We start from the raw sequence: 19,649 nt of genomic DNA, 5'->3' as shown, positions 1-19,649 counted from the left end.
CAGTGGGGCAGGGAGGGGGTAGGTGGGGCAGGGAGGGGGTAAGTACGGCAGGTGGGGGTGCATGCCAGGCAGAAGGAATAGCAGGTGCAGGGCCAGCCCAGCATGGTAGGAAGGTAGTGGAGGAAATCAGGAATGTAGGAGAGGAGTCCAAGAGGAAGCAGGGACGAGCTGATATAAAGCCCTGTGAGGACCTGGATTTTTACTCTGAGCAGGATGATAAACTAAAATTTTTGAGATATGGGACATGATCTGTCTTCAGTTTTATAAGCTCATTTTGGAAACTGTGTTGAAAATAGACTATGGAGTGTGGGCAAGGGCAGGGGTAGGTAGAGCACACAGAAGGCTATTATTGCTGTAATTATGATGACAATAGCAACCACAACAACCATGATGTACATCTATACAAAAGCACCAAAATGTGCATGCAATTTTCAGGGGAATGGCCCCTGAAGCCCCCATTCATGGACTATCCATTAAGAAATCTTGGTATACATCATTTATGAGAGAAAAGGAATCAATATTTCAAATGAATCCTATCAACTGACTAAAAATGCTAAGAAATTTGCTTTTAACCACTGCAATATCATCCTTAAAAAATAAGTAAGTCCTTGTAAAATCGTGGGGAAGTTTCCGAAAGCCATTCAACTGCAGATATCATCAGTGACTACAAACATCAAGCTAAGGACTTAGAGAAAGCACCTTTTCTGAATCCAGTTGCATGTGGTGCCAGCTGGGTTCTAAAATGAAGGTTTCTAAGTGGGATTAAGATTTGGCTTCAAGGTTAATGTTTCTGTTTTTGCTGAGCTATGTATAAAGAGAGAGCACTTCAAAAGAACATACGCATGTAGGTAGTTCTACTATAAAATCCCATGCAGATGCAAAATCTACTGACCATTATTACCCAACCCATACACTTAATTTTATTGTGGAAATAAGCAATAAATACTTCAAAACTAGTAAACACATAATGACACTGTTATATATTGCAGCTTATGTAAAATAAAATCAATTTATCTTCCTTTGGAAGAAGCAGAATGCTAATATAACCCCTTCTCTCCAGATGAAATTGCTGATATTTGACTAATTTTCAACCTACAAAAACAATGCTTTTATGTTCAACCTAATGAAAAGACATAGGGAATAATCTTATAGTAGTTTGCCCTTCAAAAATAAATAGCTTCTTTGAAAAGAGAGTTATTTTAATTATTATAGTAATTCAATCACCTGGAGCCATGCCATGAGTAGATTAGGCTCTCTACAGATACTTGACATCCCCTACCCTCAAGTTCTGTATTATGTGTAAGTGACATGTTGGTTTTTTTCTCAGCATCTCTGACCCCTTTCTCGTGGAAAGAATTACTGTGAAGCATGAAGCTCAATATTTAGGATCTATGGCCCTAAATGTACCATAAAATGAAAATACTATGAAATAAATCTATAAGTACAAATTTCTAGTTATTAAGCAAGACAAAGTATGTAAATACATTTCATAGGCACACGTTACTTAGCTGAGAAACCACTGCCTTGAGTCTTGTGAAATGTACTATTTTGCCTGCACATATTTACCACTGTGAAATCTGACCTTATGAGAAACGCTTGTCTCAGGTAACCTACCTCACACAAGGAAGAGGCATTAAGTTAGAGAACTGGTCTCTCAGAGCTTCTAAACTCAGTCAGTTGAGTAACATCCCAATATTAACTCTCCAGGATTTGGACCAGCCATGCCTGCTGCTGCAAAGAGCAATTTCTCTGAGAACATTCTTGCTGTCTGTTTTCAACAAAGATACTTTCAATGTTGCCTCAACAGTCCAAGTCCTACCAAGGAGTTACTAAACACTCTAGAGCTGATCTTTTGAAATTGTCTAAGTGTTTAATTCATAACTCCAGTAGCAAATTAGCATACAAATGAATATGCATTACTAAGATTTTTCTATTTGGAGTTTTTGATGCATGTTGATACTTTAATGCTTATTTACCAACCATTTAAAACAACATACTAGTAAAAATAAGTTCGGAAAGACACACAAGTGCAACTTTAAACATCAAGTGCATACTGGCTGATTTTTGAAAATTTCTAAGATTATCAATCGCGACTATCTATTTACATAATTTCTTAAAGACAGTCCTAAAAGCTGGATGTGAAGCAACTCACATCCTATGCAACGAGCAAAAATTACGTTTTTCAATGTTATCGATGTGAGATTCCAAACAGATTTTCCCCTGAAATTCCCTTAAATTCAAATTACAGTCCAAAGCAATTCCTCTTATTTGCAGACGTACAGAATATGCAAAGCACAGATCACCTCCGTGAATTTCACAAATGCTTTAAAGGCCAAGGAAGCAGTGTTTTCTGCCCCATTACTCCCCAGAAAACCTAATTACAATTCAGATACTGTATGTGATGAAGGCCAGGCGCGGAAGATGGCAAAATCCCTTGAATATCCGGAAAGAGGCAACCTGCTGCTTTGGAAGAGGAAGGCCTCCTCTCCCAAAGGATGCCGGCCTCAGAATCAGGCTTTACAATTTACCTGATACGAGCAGTTATCCTGATGTACCATCTCAGTGCATCCTAGGGCGCAGACCCCAACGCAGGACTGCTGAGCGAGGCTGCGGAGAGCAGGCGCGGAGCATCCACCGGCGGGAGGAGAGAACGCCCTGGTAAGGCAGGGGCTCCCCGCAGATTAAAATGGATGCTGTTTCGCTGATCAACCTGCGCAGTGGCACTGCCTGTGCCGGGAAGCGCGCAGCTAGCGAGCTGAGCTGCTCTCCAGCCCTCCGAAACCAGTGAGGCAGGCTTAGGAACATGGAGCTGGGACCAGGCTGGGGGAGGGGGCGCTCATCACCCGCACAATCAGCCAATTATATTATAGGCACAAAGAAAAGGATCAGTCTGGAGCTGGTGTGACCTTCTGGTGCTTTATGAAGGCAGTTAACTGATGTGGAAACATTCTAGTCCTCATTAACGAGAAAAAGGCCAGCGAGGGAGAGGGAGAGAGACAGACACAAATCAATGTTGCAGTTGAACATTTCTAACCTCCGGCATCATCCTTTCTGCCCACTAATGCTGCTTGGCTGGTGCTTATCAAAAAAAAAAAAAAAAAAAAAAAAAGGACTTAAAGATAATTTTAGAACTTTTAACATGCTAAAGGGAGAACAATCCATTCTGAATGCCAACAATGAAAGGATGTTTTTCTATGTTGAGTTTTTGAAGTGTTTGTCAACTTTATAACTAAAAGGTCTTTACGCTTTAAAAGAATTATTTTGTAACTTTAAATTCCCCGCTTATTTGTGGCTCCTAGCTTCTTTTTAAGTAAAATAGAAATAAGATACAATAATTGCTGTTATAAGTTTTTTTAGGGAGAGAACTTATTAAAATATTAAAGTCGCTATAATTTATTTCATGAAAACTAAACTCTTAATTGGAAGTTTTTTTTTTAATGTAAGGCTTTGTACATATATTATTACCCAATGCTGTGACTTGAAAATATGGACACCCCCCAATGCAGCACATACAATTCTTGGAACAGACCCATCCTCCCTGAGAGAGAGTAATTCTGGACTTGCGGACAATACTCAAAGGAAATACAAGTCAGACAACATACGTTTCTGGGAAAAAACTGGGGCCAGTTTCTGAATGGCTTCAGGGCCACTTTAGGACTTGGGGATACACAAAAAGAAAAAACTGGGCTGTAAATTAATTCTTCAAGCTAATGTAATGAGAAAATTAAGGGGGAAAAGTTAAATAAAATTTTCTTATTTATATTCCTCAGTTGCCACAGGCAATTAGTTTTGTTGTTTCTTTTCTTTTTTTTCTTCTTTTTTTTTTTTTTTTTTTTTGAGACGGAGTCTCACTCTGTTGCCCAGGCTGGAGTGCAGTGGCGAGATCTGAGCTCACTGCAAGCTCTGCCTCCCGGGTTCACGTCATTCTCCTGCCTCAGCCTCCCGAGTAGCTGGGACTACAAGCGCCCACCACCATGCCTGGCTAATTTTTTTGTATTTTTTTAGTAGAGACGAGGTTTCACTGTGTTAGCCAAGATGGTCTTGATCTCCTGACCTCGTGATCTGCCCGCCTCGGCCTCCCAAAGTGCTGGGATTACAGGTGCGAGCCACCACACCCAGCCCATGTTGTTTCTTAATAAAATAGCTCTGAGTACATAAATGGTACTTAACAAAAATGTGACTGAATTTAAACCATCAAATTAAAAAATCAATAGGGACCTTTTTAAAGCTATTTTAGTATCTATCTGTCCTATGTTCTATTTATGTAGCCGTCTCAAAAACTCTTCCTCTTCCCATGAACCACGCAGTTTCACTGTGCTACTGACAGAGAAAACAAGTACTTTTTGCATGAGAAATGGAATTGACATGTTTGACAAGTTTTCATATCAAGCACTCTCTTAAAAAACGGTGGGAGTTTGCGTTAGGATTATTTGCTAATGTAATTTTAATAACTTCATCTGTTTTGTGGAATGAGAAAAACCTATTTTTATAAATATTCTTAATTTTTACTATTTGAGGTTCAAGCAGGAGCAAAGCCTGCTATTGCTATCTCAATTCGACTTCCTTGACGCACTCACAAGCACACTCATTTCAGCCTTTCTAGTGAGGAGAACGAAAAGATGGCCCTGAAAACTCAACTCCTGGTATCCTCAGAGGCTTCAATTTCAGCAGCAGGTTCAAAGGAAAAGTACTCTGGAGACTCACCCTGCAGAAGCTCACTGCCCTTATCCTTCCTAGTCCAGGAGAGGGGTGGGCCACATAACAAGTGCAGGACTTTCTAGGCCTGCTCACTGGCTGCACAATGAAAGCTTGATGAATGAAGCAGAAGCCTGGGGGTAGGGAATGAGTCAAGGTGAAGAAAAGAAGATGGAAACTTGTCAGGGATAAGAAACAATAAACAATACACCCCCATCCTAAAACTCCATTCTTTTCTCAGAGACTTCTGTGTAGAGTGCCTTGCAATATAACCACCCAATGAGGTTCTGGAATTCTTTTTTTTTTTTTTTTTGAGTAGCGAATGGAATCTCACTCTGTCACCCAGACTGGAGTGACGTGATCAGCTCACTGCAACCTCTGCCTCCCAGGTTCAAGCAATTCTTCCACCTCAGCCTCCCGAGTAGCCGGGACTATAGGCGCGCACCACCACGCCTGGCTAATTTTTGTATTTTTAGTAGAGGCACGGTTTCACCTTGTTGGCCAGGCTGGTCTTGAACTCCTGATCTCGGGTGATCCAACCACCTTGGCCTACCAAAATGTTGGGATTACAGGCCTGAGCCACCGTGTCCGGCCAAGGTTCTGGAATTCTAAATATGATCAAAGAAGAGCAGGCCAAAGGAAAAAAGTTCACTTTGCAAGGTAGCAGATAAGATGAAGTGGAAATCTTATGTTGAATATAAAAAACACTTTCCAAGACAGAACAGCTCTAACTTCAAAGGCAGTTAAAACCTTACTCAAGTTACTACCTTGATAATCTACGACCCTAAGACTCAGGAACATGTTTCCAAGCTGTGCAAAACTTAAAAAGCTGCTTCGTGGACTCTGTCTCTTCTGAAAACTGAAGACACTGGGATATATTACATAAGCTCCCAAAGACATTTATCATGTGTTGTTAAAAAAAAAAAAAGGCTAAACATGATTCCACTCTTGACAGTTGCTGTTCCATAAATAGTGGAAGTGACTCAGAGGTGGCTCTAGGGAGAACAGATCTCTGACAATTGTATCCCAAATCCTGTCAAAAAAAACTCTCCCAAGAGGTATAAACAAGATGAAAAAAAATGAATATATTAGACAGGCTTCTCTTTATAGTCGTTCATTGGAAACAACTTTGTGTTATAATTTGAAGTATGATTTGCTAGTGTAAAAAACTTTAAACAGAAACCAGCTGTTCCAAGAACACTTAAGCTAGAATAGTTTACCAAACTGCAGTAACATTTGTTATCTTTAACTAAAAAATACTGATGAACTTTTTATGTGAAGCATAGTCTTTGTAGCACAGGGATTATTTTTTTTCTTCTCAGATCTTCACAGCTTCCCTTCCCATAAAAAGTATTGAGTTTCAAATTTAGATGGGACCTCAAGAGATCATTTAGCCTGACACTGTTATTGTTCAGATATGGAACAAGGGTCTAAGAAAGTTGTGACATGCCCAACAACAAAAAGGCATCAAAGCAAGGAAAACAAAGAAAGTAACATGATTTTCTGGGTTCATACCAAATGAATGTGTTCCATAGAAAACAACGCTCCTATGGTCTGAATATTGTGCCCTCAAACTTCCTATGTTGAAATCTAATCACCAGTATGATGGTATTAAAAGGTGGGGCCACTGGGGGGTGATTAGGTCATGAGGGTGAAGCCCTCACAAATGGGATCCATGCCCTTTTTAAAAGAGGCCCAAGAGAGCTGCCTTGCCCCTTCTGCTGTGTTGAAGACACAGTGAGAAGATGCCATTGCCATCTATAAATCAGGAAACGGGGCCTCATGAGACACCAAATCTGCTGGTGCCTTAATCTTGGACTTCTCAGTCTTCAGAACTCTAAGAAATACATTTCTGTTGTTTATAAGCTACCCAGTTTATGATATTTTATTATAGCAGCCCTAACAGGCTAAGACGAATACTAACTGAGGACCCACTAGACTTGGAGAAATAAACCCCTTTTGACTGAGACAAATGAGGCTGCCCTTGAAATCAAAATACATCATAAAGTAAGAGTGAGGCTGCAGTGTGGGTCTACCTAAAACTCAATTCAAGGTATGTTTTAAGGGAAGAAAAATTAGATTATTTCCTTATTAAAATACTGTTTCTGCCACCTACAAACTATTGTGTCTTTAAATCCAGAAAAGCATTTTTTTTTTTTTCAATTGTGGCAATTAGCAACAACAGAATGAAAGGGGGTTTTGGACAATAAATATAATAGTAAAAAGTTACATCCTCAGGCCCTCGAGCATACAGTTTTGAAAGTGAATAGCCTGGGTCAGGAACTGACCCGGAAGGGGCATAGGAAACTTTCTGGCATAAGCTGTGTGAGTTGATTAAGTGTTTGGCTATACAGGTATGTATATTTGTTAATACACATTGAATAAAACATTAAGATATGTGCATTTCTTTGTACATAAAATTTACCCCAAAAGAATAAACAAGAATAAACATGAACTCAAATTGATGATATGCAAGCTAAAGTATTTAGGGCACTTACTGATGTCTGCAACTTACTTTGAAGTACATCAAGTAAATGAGAGGAATTGATGGATGGGTAGATGGATAGGTCAGTGGAGAGCTGTGACAAAGCAAGTTTATTAAATATCAATTGTTGAATCTGAGTGGTGCAGCAATGGGTATTTGTGGAAAAAAGTCCACTTGAAAGTCATCTCTTGCACTTAACTCTCACGGCTTATGCCAGGAAGTTTCCTATGCCCCTTCCAGTCAGTTGCTGACCCCAGTTACTCACTTTTGAAACTGTATGCTCAGACGGCCTGAGGATATGACTTTTTACCACTATATTTATTATCCAAAACCCCTTCCATTCTGTTCTTACTATGTTGTTACTATTCTGTTCAAATTGAAATGTTGGAAAAAATGAAGTATTGGGGGTGGGAAAGATGAGCAGGGAAGTCACCATCTTAAGTAATAACTTTTAAGCTTTTCCTCAGGAAATTGGAGAAAGCAAGTAGACATATAGCTTAAGTTGTACTTCTTTACTGGGCAATGAAAGAAAAGGAATGATGAGAAAAATTAATACTGTGGATATTGGGGAAACTAGGTCCTTGAATGCCCTACCCAAAGAATTACTTGTCATTACAGGTTGAGTAAACCTTATACACAATGCTTGGGACCAGAAATGTCCTGGATTTTGGAATATCTGCATATACATAATGAAACATCTTAGGGATGGTACCCAGGTCTAAAGATGAGATTCATTTTTGTTTCATATGCACCTCATACACATAACCTGAAGGTAATTTTATACAATATTTCAAAATAATTTTGTACATGAAACAAAGTTTTGACTTCATTTTGACTGCAACCTGTCACATGAGGTCAGGTGTGGAATTTTCCATTTGTGGCATCATGTCAATACTCAAAAAGTTTGGGACTTTGCAGCATTTCAGATGTCAGCTTTTGGAGTTGGGGAATGCTCAACCTGTATTGTTGCCACCAACAAAACTGGCATCATCTACAGACAATAAACCTTTAAAAATGCTTCGCAGAAACACAAAGTGGTTTCCTCAACATCTTCCTTGATTTTTGTAGTTGAAAGAAGCTCCTATCATGAGCCATGTGAAGTAGTGTTTCTGCCCTCAAGAAGTTTGGTAAGAGAAATGAGGCAGTACACAAATGACTAGATATGACGAAGATAAGTTAAATGCCTCCAAATATTTTGTTTACTCACTAGAAATTCAAGAGAAGAAGAGAACACTCAGCTAGAGTGAACCAGGAGACTGCAACAATCTTGTTCATTTGGTTATTCACTTATTTAATGTCTGTCTTTTGTAGATCTAGATTAATGTGAATTTCCTTAGAACTTGCATCTTGGTTGGTTTACTCAGTGCTATATCCCCAATGTCTGACATAGTACCTGGTTCTCGATAAATACTTTGAAACAATTGAATAAATGAATATGACCCTCATGGTAACATGATGAAATGGGAGTAATGTAAAACAGCTCTTAAGTACTCAGGAAAGGAAGAGAAATGGATGTTTTCTTCTCCTAATTAAGAACAACATCAACCGTCCAAGGAATACAGTCCTTTGGAGGATAGAGGAGATCATGGGAATGGAAGGGCAAAGACAGAGGGATGCATCCCAAGACACCAAAAAAGGAACTGATGGCACTTAGGCAGTGAGCTACATGGGGGAGTGAGCAAGATAAGGAATTGTGAGGTTTTGAGACCATTACTGGAGTAAAACTGGTGCTGTGAAAAGAAACAGGGAAGTTAGCAGAAGGAACTGATTCTGAGGGGGTTGGGGTACAGTAAGGAGGTTTAAATTTTCATCATAAAATTCGTCGTTGAAGGTGTAAGAGGCAGCTGGGGCTTAAGAGAGATCCGGACGACAGGTCGAATTTGGGGGTCTTTTGCACAGAGAGGATAGTTGAAGCTGTAAAAATGAATTAGATTAAGGGAGAGATTGTAGAGACAGAACTAAAGAGAAACAAAGACATCACTGTAGAAGGCACAATAATGTCCCCTGTCTCCTGGGTCAACTGTCTACAACCTAATCCCCAGGCGGCAAGGCAAAATTACGGTAAGCAGCTGCCTTTGAGATGGGGAAAGTAGCCTGGTTATCCAGATGAGCTCAATGTAATAATCACAAGGGTCTTACAAAGTAAAAGTCGGGGAGGTACAAGAGGAAGAACCAGAGATGGCAGTATGAGAAAGGCTTGGTCCAATGTTGTTGTTGGCTTTGAAGATGGAAGAAGAGGCCACAAGCCAAGGAAGGTGGGCTGTCCCTAGAAGATGGAAAAGGCAAGGAAACTGACTTTTCTCTAGAGTCTCCAGAAAGAATGCAGCTCAGTGGACACCTTGATTTTAGTCCAGTGAGACCCATTTAGGACTTCTGACTTTTGGTATTATAATACCAATAAATTTGTGTTGATTTAAGCCACTAAATTTGGAAGACTTTGTTACAGCAGAAATAGAAAACTAACTCAGTAGTCCCTCCTTATCCATGGGGGATACATTCCAAGACCCCTAGCGGATGCCTGAAACTGAAGATAGTACTGAACCTTATACATACTATGTTTTTCCCATACGTACATATCTGTGATAAAGTTTAATTTATAACTTAGGCGCAGTAAGAGATTAACAACGATAACGGGTAATAAAATAGAAAAATTATAACAATATACTTTAGTAACAGTCATGTGAATGTGGTCTCACTCTCAAAATAGCTTAATATTTTCAGACCACAGTTGACCGATGGTAACTGAAACTAAGGAAAACGAGACTACAGATAAGGGTAGGAAGCCCATACTTAGAGGGCAAGGGGATGCAAAGGAGACATGGTCAACAAAGTGAGAGGAGAATGAAAACTAACACGGTGAGAAGTGACAAAAAGAGAGGGAATGCTGACAGAGCCTAGTTTCTTCAAATACTGCAGGGACGTGGAGGAGGAAAACAACCAGAAGCCATTAATTTGGACTATTAGGAAGTCATGAGTTATGCTGAGGGAATAATTTCAGTAGTCGTGCATTAGGGGTGGAAGCTGGGTGGTTGTGGCTAAGAAGTTGAGGGGCTGAGTTGAGAGTTTGTGAACAAGTTTGTTAATAAATCAGAGCATTAGGGTGGTAGCTTGGAGAGGTTGCCGATGTAGCTGATGTTTAAGATGTGGGAGACTCAAATGTCTAGGTGGGCAGCAGGAAAGGAGCCAGCAAAGGGAGAAACTGATGAAGGTGAATAGAAAATAAGGGCCAGGTACTGGAAGAACTGGGTCAGGAGTGTCTGGCAGGCATTCATTCAGTCTTGGGACTGAAGATATGGTGAGTAAAATTACAAAGAAATGTTGAGTAAAGAGGAATTGTGGTGGCGATAGGGGAAGGTACAGGAGCACAGATGGCTGGGTGGCCTTGATGTGGTCCCTAAAGCTGCTTGGTTGGAGCTGCTGCAGGTTAAAACCTCTAGGGCAAGGACATGGAATCAGAGGCTGCACCAGTAAGAAGAAAGTATTTCCAAGAGATTTTGTAAGGGCTTTGTTGTATTATTTGACAACAGTCAATTCTGCTACAGATGATCAAGAAAAAGAAGATGGATGAAACTCATAAACGTGTGTTAAGTATAGATAATGACTATGTAGTAGCTTATAAGACACAGGTGAAATGTATGTGTTAGATTTAGATAATGAGTAAGTAAACAGACATACAATCATTCCCCCTTATCTATGGTTTTGCTTTTCAAGGCTTTAGTTACCTGTAGTCAACCATGGTTTGAAAATATTAAATGGAAAATTCCAGAAATAAACAATTCATAAGTTTTAAATTCTGTGCCATTCTTCCCAGGATGTGAATCCTCTCTTTGTCCAGCATATCCATGCTGTGGACACTCTACACCCATGAATCACTAAGTAGCTGGCTCAGTATCAGCTTGACTGTCTTGGTATCATAGTGCTTGTATTCAAGTAACCCTTACTTTACTTAATAATGACCTCAAAGTGCAAGAGCCATGACGCTGGCATATTGTTATAATTATTCTATTTTATGATTAGTTATTATTGTGAATCTTTTACTGTACCTAATTTATAAATTAAACTTTATAATAGGTATGTACAGGAAAAAACCATAATATATTGGGTTTGGGACTATCCACGGTTTCAGGCATCCTCCGAGGGTCCTGGAAAGTATCCCTGGCAGGCCAAGGGGGAGATTACTGTAGTCAGAATTCATGAGATGTGTTAAATATCAATAAGTAAGTTAGTAACAGATTTGTTAAGCCTAGATCAAGTGTGTAAGTGCCAAGCATAGAAAGGGATGAAAAGACTAAAGAACTGCCTAATATTCATGACACACTAAATAATCTGAGACACATGAGGCCCTCATTCATTAGATCTTACATTGATTTCCCATTGATGACACCCATTCTGGTCCTATGTGTCCTCTGCCTGAGAAATGTAAATACAATCCCCAGCTTCTCATCAGGCTAAGAGGCAAGCTACAGAGGAAGCCAGAGGGAATTGGCTCTGTCTCTTACAAAGCAAGTTGTGTGTCACTGGCAGATACCTTGTGTCTAAGAGGAACAGGAATCCTTTCTCAAACCTCAACTGTGGTTCATAACCACATCCTCAACAGGAAAGGCTGTCGTGGCAGAGAGGCTGGACATATAAATATTGCGTAACTCAAGGTCCCGCCATACTCCTGTGCCATATCCTAAGTATGTCAGCTCGCATGTCTTTTCCTTGCTTCTTGCCTTGCATTTTAAATAGAGGTAATGAACTGTGTGATCTGAACATCTTAATTTGGCCTGTGACTTCTGGGATAGAATGTCTGGTAGTGTACTTGCAGACTACTATTGCGTCAAGGCTATTTCCCACACTATAGATGTGGAACAGAAGCCCCAGAAGAGGACAGCTGGTGTCAGGATACTTCTCCACTTCTAACAATATTCTAGGCCCAAAAATAGAAAGTGAGGGAAGAATAAAAATGAGACAAGTAATAATTTTTTAGCCTTATAATTATAAATAAGAAATTTACCTGAGAGTTTTATAACCTATGTAAATTAATTTACTCAGAAGTTTGGACTATTCTGACCTTGGTTACACTTATATTTATTATTTCACATTATATGAAAAAAATAGTTTCCTGAGAAAATTATTAGTGTGAATCACTAATTGGTTGGCACTTTTTCTTCTATTTTCTTAAATACTAGAATTTGTTTTTAAATGAAAATCAATATGAAAACCAACATGCAAAACAATCAAATGTTTCTATCAGGATAAAACTATTCTGAGTTCAAATTCATATTTATGTGTCTCTCAACGAGAACATGATGCTGTTTGTGATATAAAAAAAGAGAAAGCAGAATTTATAGATGTCAGCTACAATCTTATTCCAGATATAGTTTTACATAGAACTAAATGTAAAGCTACATCTGGAATAAGATTTTGTTTGGTTGTGCCACATCAAAAGAATCCTGTTTCACACAAATAAGTAGTTGTAAATGGTAACGGTTCTTTTAATGGATTATGCTGCAATCTCCGCGTATTCTTCATTAAACATGTCCAGAATCTTAAAAGCAAAGTAGCAAGAAACTTATTCAAAATTGGTTTACTAACAATATATAGCAATTACTCATATTTCTGATTAAAAACAAGATAAGACAGAGTACCCAAACTTACAATAGGTCATTAATCTATAACAGGACTTTCTCATTTGATATATTGGGTGTTTGCTTGTCATTGCACAACCGACTGTTAGGCTTGATGAGAGACTGTGCCAAACAGATGTGCCTGATCCTAACCTGGCACTGAACCAAGCTGGGCCTCTGGGCAACTTGCGTAATTTTATTGCTTGGGCATGCACAGGCATGAATGTTTTAGAAAGGCCAGTACAGAGCTACAGAGTTACCACCTTCATGGTCAATGACACATATTTATAAGTTCGTTGATTTTGAGGACTGTGAAAGACTACTTCACCTGGCAGGATAAATATGCTGATGTCGAAAAATTGGGTTGAGAGAAATACTTTGCACAGATTATGAGGGAATTAAATCACTACAGTTTGGGCTGAAATGTTATATTCTTCTTACCACAGCTTTACAGGACTTTTCTCCAAAGTCCCATAGACTATCTCATTTGTAGTTGTATTCTGAATTATTTTCAGATTTCAGAACTCTTTAATTTCCAGTTTGATTTTTTTTTTCAGGGTTGGGGATGTTTAGCCGCTCATATAATAGGTACAAATTAATCTCTAAAAATACCTCCAGCAACCCTGGGTTTCTATAGACATAGTTTGAAATCTAATGCATTAGGCAGTGCTATAGCAGGGAGCCTCCCTTTGCCTCTAGAATAATGAGATGGTTTTATATTTCAATAGAATCTGCCAGAGTACTTATTTATTGGACACAATCCTATTCTTTTCCTCATAGTATTTTATGTCCAACACTAACTGAAACTCACATGCTGTAGAAAAACAGCAACTGATAGATAGGTAAATCTGGGTGAAGTCTACATCGTTTCATGTCAAATTTATGTCAACATTTAAAGACCATCTCTTTTACTCGCTGTTTTCCAGTATTTGGAGTCAGTCAGAGAATGCAGTGGCAGAAAAAGTGAAAAGAAGTATAAATTTGCCAGGGCTAAGGCAAGGCTTTCCAAATAAAAATAAGTTGGGCTGTCATGTCAAGAAGGGCTAAGCCCAAACTAACACAAAGTTGGTGTGCATGCGTGTATGTGTGTAGGGGAAGAAGGGTCATGCTTCCCCTTTATCCTTCCAGGTATCTTAGCAGCACAGATAGCCAGGTTATCAGAGTACTGGGGAAGGGAACAGACTATGATGTTGAAGAAAGGTGCCCTCTAGTGGACTATTGTGTTTTTTAATCTGTTTGGAATAGGATTATGAAAAAAATAATGTCAAAAGTACAATACATTGTCTTATTAACATTTCAATAATACCTTTAATAACTGTAATATAAATACATAGGTCTTCAGCTACATTAGTAAATATATATATATACACAAAGGTTACACTAATGCTAATTCATCCAAAGTTGCACTCTAGGCCATCTTTGATGGTTCTGGAGTTGATAAAACTTTGGATCAAATCAAAGACCTGGTTCTGGACTTGACTGCACTTCTTATTAGGTGTGTTTCCTTGGGCTACTGCTTCATAGCTGTCATCCTCTATTTCCTAATCTGCAGTATGAATTTAGTTATAAACTGCCCCCGCCACCCACTTTCAGGCTGTCAGATGGCTGTTTTTTATATCAATTTCATTTTATATCATGAGTTTTCCACATCAGCAATACAAAATAACAGTAATAAATTACATATAGCATTGGGTGAGTCAACAAAAAAAAAATTAGATTTCAATTGAAGGTCTTCCTTATAGAAATTTAATGACAGTAAAGGTGATGGGTTTGGTTTTTCTTTTTACATTGATCATGGACATTTCAAAAACTAAACACACTAGATCATGAGTTCATTATGAAAATTGAATTTACTATGAAAATCAGAGTTACTATTTAAAAAATATTTCCAGCATTTCTATTTTCAAAAAATTATTTTGTAGGATAAAGTAAAATAGTAATGAAAAGAAACAATTTACATAGCATACCTTTTCTGAAAATGTGTTTTCCTGGTATGTCACTGAACACAGGACAGAAACATAAAACTTATGACTAAACTGTTAACATCATCTCTAAGGAGCTATTAAATTTGTCAATGGTCCCTAAATCTTTTTTCTTTTTTAAATACAGAGGTAGTGCTGAAATGCTATTGCTATTAGTTATAATGAAATTTCATACTTAAGAGTTTCCTTAGATCTGTTCTCTGACCAGCTTTTCTAGGGTGAGTTAAGCAGCGACATGGACTGTTCATACATCCTTTCTCATTTTCATTCTCTCAGAAGAAATATTCAAATTATTTTAGTCATTTGAATAGTAGAACAAACACTGTTCTAAAAAGTTTTCTGAAGTAAAATAAAAATGTCAGAAAAACATTTAATGAGTTACTTAACTTGCTTTATCCTAAAGCTATTGAATTAAGAAAGTTTCTTATCTTTTAGAAGCAAATTATTTCAGAATTATAAAGGTACTGATCAGGAAATTATGCTATTCCCAACACATGACAACAGGTAAACTCATTCTCAGTGAGAAGGGTTAAAATCAGTCACAGAAGATTCATATGCAGTAAAATCAATCTGCACATTAATCCTAACTCTTCTAAAACCCTCCAGTTTAAACCAGTTTTCCCTGGTGAATAGCAAAGAGAGTCTCTTTCAGATGCATAAGTTGGGGCCACAAAATGTTCACTTGTTGAAAGTGCTGGGGCTTTTTTATCATTTACTAAGAAGGTCAAGATAGAAATGAGCAGTCCTTTTGAGTTTCAGCATCTTAGATAAACCTACCTACCTCATTCCAACATCTCTCTTCTCCCCTTATCTGAGATGATGCTAAGGGACTTTAGGGTTGGTTTGTTTTCACTCTTGACAGTCAATCAAATTTTAAAAATCTAGGAAAATGAACACCATCCACCATGCCCAAATACCCACACTTGCTTTCTTCTCATGGCCTCTGATTTCCAGCATAACTGTGAGGAAGAGCAACCAGCTGAAGAAGTACACATTTGCATGGCAGATGTCAGTGGAAACTTGTACTGATGGTTTAAGCTACTTGGGCTGTGTTTTGAGGTTTTTAAAATAAAATTTATTTTCCAAAGGACAGAAGGGATTTCTGCAGCAGAACTGTCACTACAACTGAAGCCATCAGAACTTTGACCCTAATTTCAGATGGCACAAATTTAGCCCCACTCACTCACCCGGCTGCCTCTGATTCGATCATTTTGATGGTTTCATGCTCCTTGAATTTAGTTCCCAAAGTGATACAAAAAATTAAGGGCTTGCCCTCAATTAAACCTTACCCTTTGTGAATTAAAAATATTTCTAAAAACATAATCAGATTTTGTCACGCCTTGGTTTTAAAGTCCTTGGTTTTCCACAACATTTAGGATAAAATCCTAAATCTCTAACGTTGTTGTCCAGCATTATGTTATTGGCCCTGATCTACCCTCCTGACTTCTTTGCACCTCTCAAGATCTTGCTCACACAGCTCAAGGCACACTGGTGGCCTGAGTTTTCTGGAAAAGCCAAGCTCGTGCCTGCAACTGCCTCAGGGCCCTCATACAAGCTGTTTCTCAACTTGTACACCCTCTGCCTTCACCTGAGTCACCTCTCTTGCTTAAAGTTGGAGGCGTTTCCTTAGCCCCCTGTCTAAATAAGGTCCTTCTTTAAATTCACTTAGCATACTGTTTTTTTTTTCCCTCTAATTTGTGGGATTTGTAATGTTGATTTGCTCCACTAGATTGTATGCTCCGTGACAGAGCAAGGGCCATATGTATCAAGTTGACCATTGCCCATCTAGCATCTGGCACAGTGCCAGGCATATAGTAGGTGTCCAAAAAATATTGGAATGAATGAAATTCTTGAGAAGTTCTCTCACTTTAGGGCCTTGGGATTGAGGGCAGGCGTGTGCCTGTGACCAGCTGTCATTAGTTCTATTGACTACCTGTGGGAAAGCTGGTCAAGTGGCCACTTGCTTACCTCAAGACAATGAATGAAGCTTTCCTGGATGCTAAGTGACTGCCAGCTTGTGAGCTAAGCCTGGCAAGGCCTTTGGGCTACACTTCCCTCCTCACTGTGAGCCATGGCTTGGGCAGGCTCAAAGGGGCCCACTCACTCTGCAGATGTGCCTCAGGGACAGGGCTGACTGTGCCAGCTGACCTTGAGGGCAAAATAATCATTTACAGCTTCCCAGGTAAGGCTAACACTTACTCAACTGCAGTAACTAGATGCCCCCAACTTAATAAAAATTAGTTGAGAAGAAAAAAAAGCCTAGATTTTTTTTTTCCTTTTCTCAATTTGCCACCTTATGTGATAAATTTTTAGTTCCAGAAATAGCCCAGCAAAACAAGCAAATAACTTAATATTGCCAACTTGTACACTTCACAAAAGTCTATTGATAAGTGTAAAAAGTCAGAATTCTTATATCTAAAGCATAATAAAGTATCACAATTAGTTTTCTAATCAGAGAATAGAAGGCAAAGTGGCCAGTAGGAAGACAAACTGGGTTTTTGAAAGACATACTTTTAAATTTGCCTGTCTACTATGGGGGTTTAGGTGAGAGAAAAAAGTAAACAAAAAAGAAAAGAAAAGAAAAAGAAAGCATATTTGTGTTCTTAGAGGAAAACAAACAAATAAAAATGACAGTTAAAACCAAGAAACAACCTACAATTTAGGCTGTCGCTTTCCAAAAAGTATTCTAATGTTTGAAGAAGAAATTGTGGATGTGGTGTGAGTCTCTGATCCAAATGCTGTCCCTCTAGGAAATATTTGCTGTTTTATATTACAGCATCATAACTGTGATTCCCACATTAAATAACTACTAAAGTTTCAGTACTCCAGGCACTTGGTTGCCTGTCAAGGTGATAAATTAATTCTGAATCCGGGTCAAGAGTACATAGAGTACAGGTCTGGCCCTGCTGAACCTAGAAAGCCCGTGTGGACTCTTCATTTAGCATTAGTCACCATAATCTAAGTTTGATGGCTATATCTGTGTAGGGAGTTTGTTCTTCCCAGCTGGTGAGTGGAATGAGGCCAGTATGCCCTCTGCCCAGATAAATGACAAATGACGATCCAGTCTGGTATGCATGCCTGCCCTGCCCATGTTGTTTCTTTCCTCATCTCAAGGCTACAGCTCTTGGACGTACACATTGGAGGAAACAGATGTCTCCTGTAAAATTAACAAGAGCACTTCTTCATCCAGGTAAGAAATGCTCTAAAGAAGAATTCAATGCTCTGTTTGGCATGAATAATAATAATTCAGTCAAGCTTCACTTGAAGTTAAGGATAACTTTCAGATTCTCAACTTATTAATACGGGGGTTAATGACAATAAATGAAGAATCTTTCTGAAAGAGATGATGTTGTTTCATGCTGAAAAAATAGGATTAAAAATTGGGCATTCATAGGGGTTTAGATGTACTCAATTATGTTCTTGTTTACAAAGGATATGGTTAAGGTGTTTTCCATTACTTTCAAAATACTCTTCATCCTGAAATGTTGACACATGAATGGGATGATAAATCAAATTACCTGACTGTCCTGTGGTCATGTTTTACCAGTTACTTAGTTTTTAGGGGTTAGAATGGGCACTTTGCAGGACTCTGTGCAAAATGAAAATAGGGAACCATTGTTAAAAAATTAAGAATTTTAGGGTGGCAACAGCAGAACATTAAACCAAGAGCAGGGCCTTTCAAAGCCTACAGAGGTCACACACCCATGAAGCCTGTCAAAGGTGGGCAGATGGAATTAGAGAGAAACCAGACATACAGTCATTTACTTTGAGAATTACATAGGTTCTCAGTCTAGGAAGGAAAAGACATCTTTGACTTTTGGAATGCAAATACCAATGGAAAGACAACTTCCCTTCATAGGAGGGGAAATTCAAGAGGGAGCTGAGGGAGGAGAGGAGGAAACTGACTTCTACCAAGCACCACTGCTGGGCCCCACGCTGGCCCTGACATTGTCATCATTTGTCCTTGCTCCAACACTGAGCTCTACCATAGGATTAACTCCACACTATAGAAGAGGAAGCTAACTGAGGTCGTTGATGAGTTTAAGCCTAATTGCTTCAAGTTTAGAAAAAGCAGGTTAAGAGATGCAGGCACTGTAGGACACCTGAGGGGTATTCTGTAATTTTCGAGGAGGTTTCCTTCATGACCCTCATCCTCTTCATAAGACCACCTACCGCCCATTGCCATCAGCCCAAAGATCCAGAGATCTTGCTTCGAGTAAGAACTCTTCTCTTGCCTCCCACACTAGCACCTTTACATCTACTGTCTGTCTTGGAGACCCCATCAAGCTTCACCTCAAGGTACTTCTTACTCCAATTTATACTCCTCAATTCCAGGTCATCCCTCATTTACCTCCTTATTCACTCCTTCCCATATGGCTCTGTACAACCCTCTCTGGCCAACTCCTATTCCTCCCCAAGTCCATCATAAGTCCTTTTGGTGGGACCTCTCTCATAAGAATTCCTTTCACTGTCTTGCTCTAACAGAGCCTGAAGGCACTGCCTTCTCCTATGGCTCTCAAGAGGTGGCTGTTTTCTCTCCCACCTCCCTCTTGCCAAACGGCCTGTTGGATGAGTAGGTGTCTTCCTTGCTACTCTCTTGCTTGCAAACAATTAATTGTCTGTCCTTCCTAACACCCTGCTCTGAATCTCCTACCTGCAGACTGCTGACACCAACACCAGTTAGCCCTCCCAGTTGCAGTCACCTATTCCTCCCCAGATTACTTTGCTTCATGTCTTGAAGAGTCATTTTCCAATGTTAGTTCTGTTACTAGGTTGGTGCAAAAGTAGTTGTGGTTTTTGCCATTACTTCCACATCTACTTTTGCACCGACCTATATAATTCCTGGAAATTTCCATGTCTGCTAGATGGTCCCTG

The 19,649-nt window shown here is 39.1% G+C and overlaps 1 protein-coding gene across 9 annotated transcripts in view; it reads right to left on the bottom strand.

The window, feature by feature from the left end:
- Positions 1-19,649, bottom strand: part of SCHIP1 (schwannomin interacting protein 1) — a 613,549-nt gene that overhangs the window by 54,445 nt on the left and 539,455 nt on the right. For 2 of the 9 annotated variants that reach the window (XM_063620362.1, XM_063620364.1), the window contains exon 1: positions 2,529-2,800. The exons of the other annotated variants lie outside the window; for them this stretch is intronic. In XM_063620362.1, the coding sequence (XP_063476432.1) occupies positions 2,529-2,558 (30 nt within the window). In that variant the 5' untranslated portion in view covers positions 2,559-2,800. Of the gene's footprint in view, positions 1-2,528; positions 2,801-19,649 lie in introns of those variants that run through there. 9 annotated transcript variants of the gene reach the window in all.

This window comes from Symphalangus syndactylus, chromosome 17 (assembly GCF_028878055.3).
Source record: "Symphalangus syndactylus isolate Jambi chromosome 17, NHGRI_mSymSyn1-v2.1_pri, whole genome shotgun sequence".
NCBI lineage: Eukaryota > Metazoa > Chordata > Mammalia > Primates > Hylobatidae > Symphalangus > Symphalangus syndactylus.
This window is presented reverse-complemented; position numbering and strand designations above follow the sequence as displayed.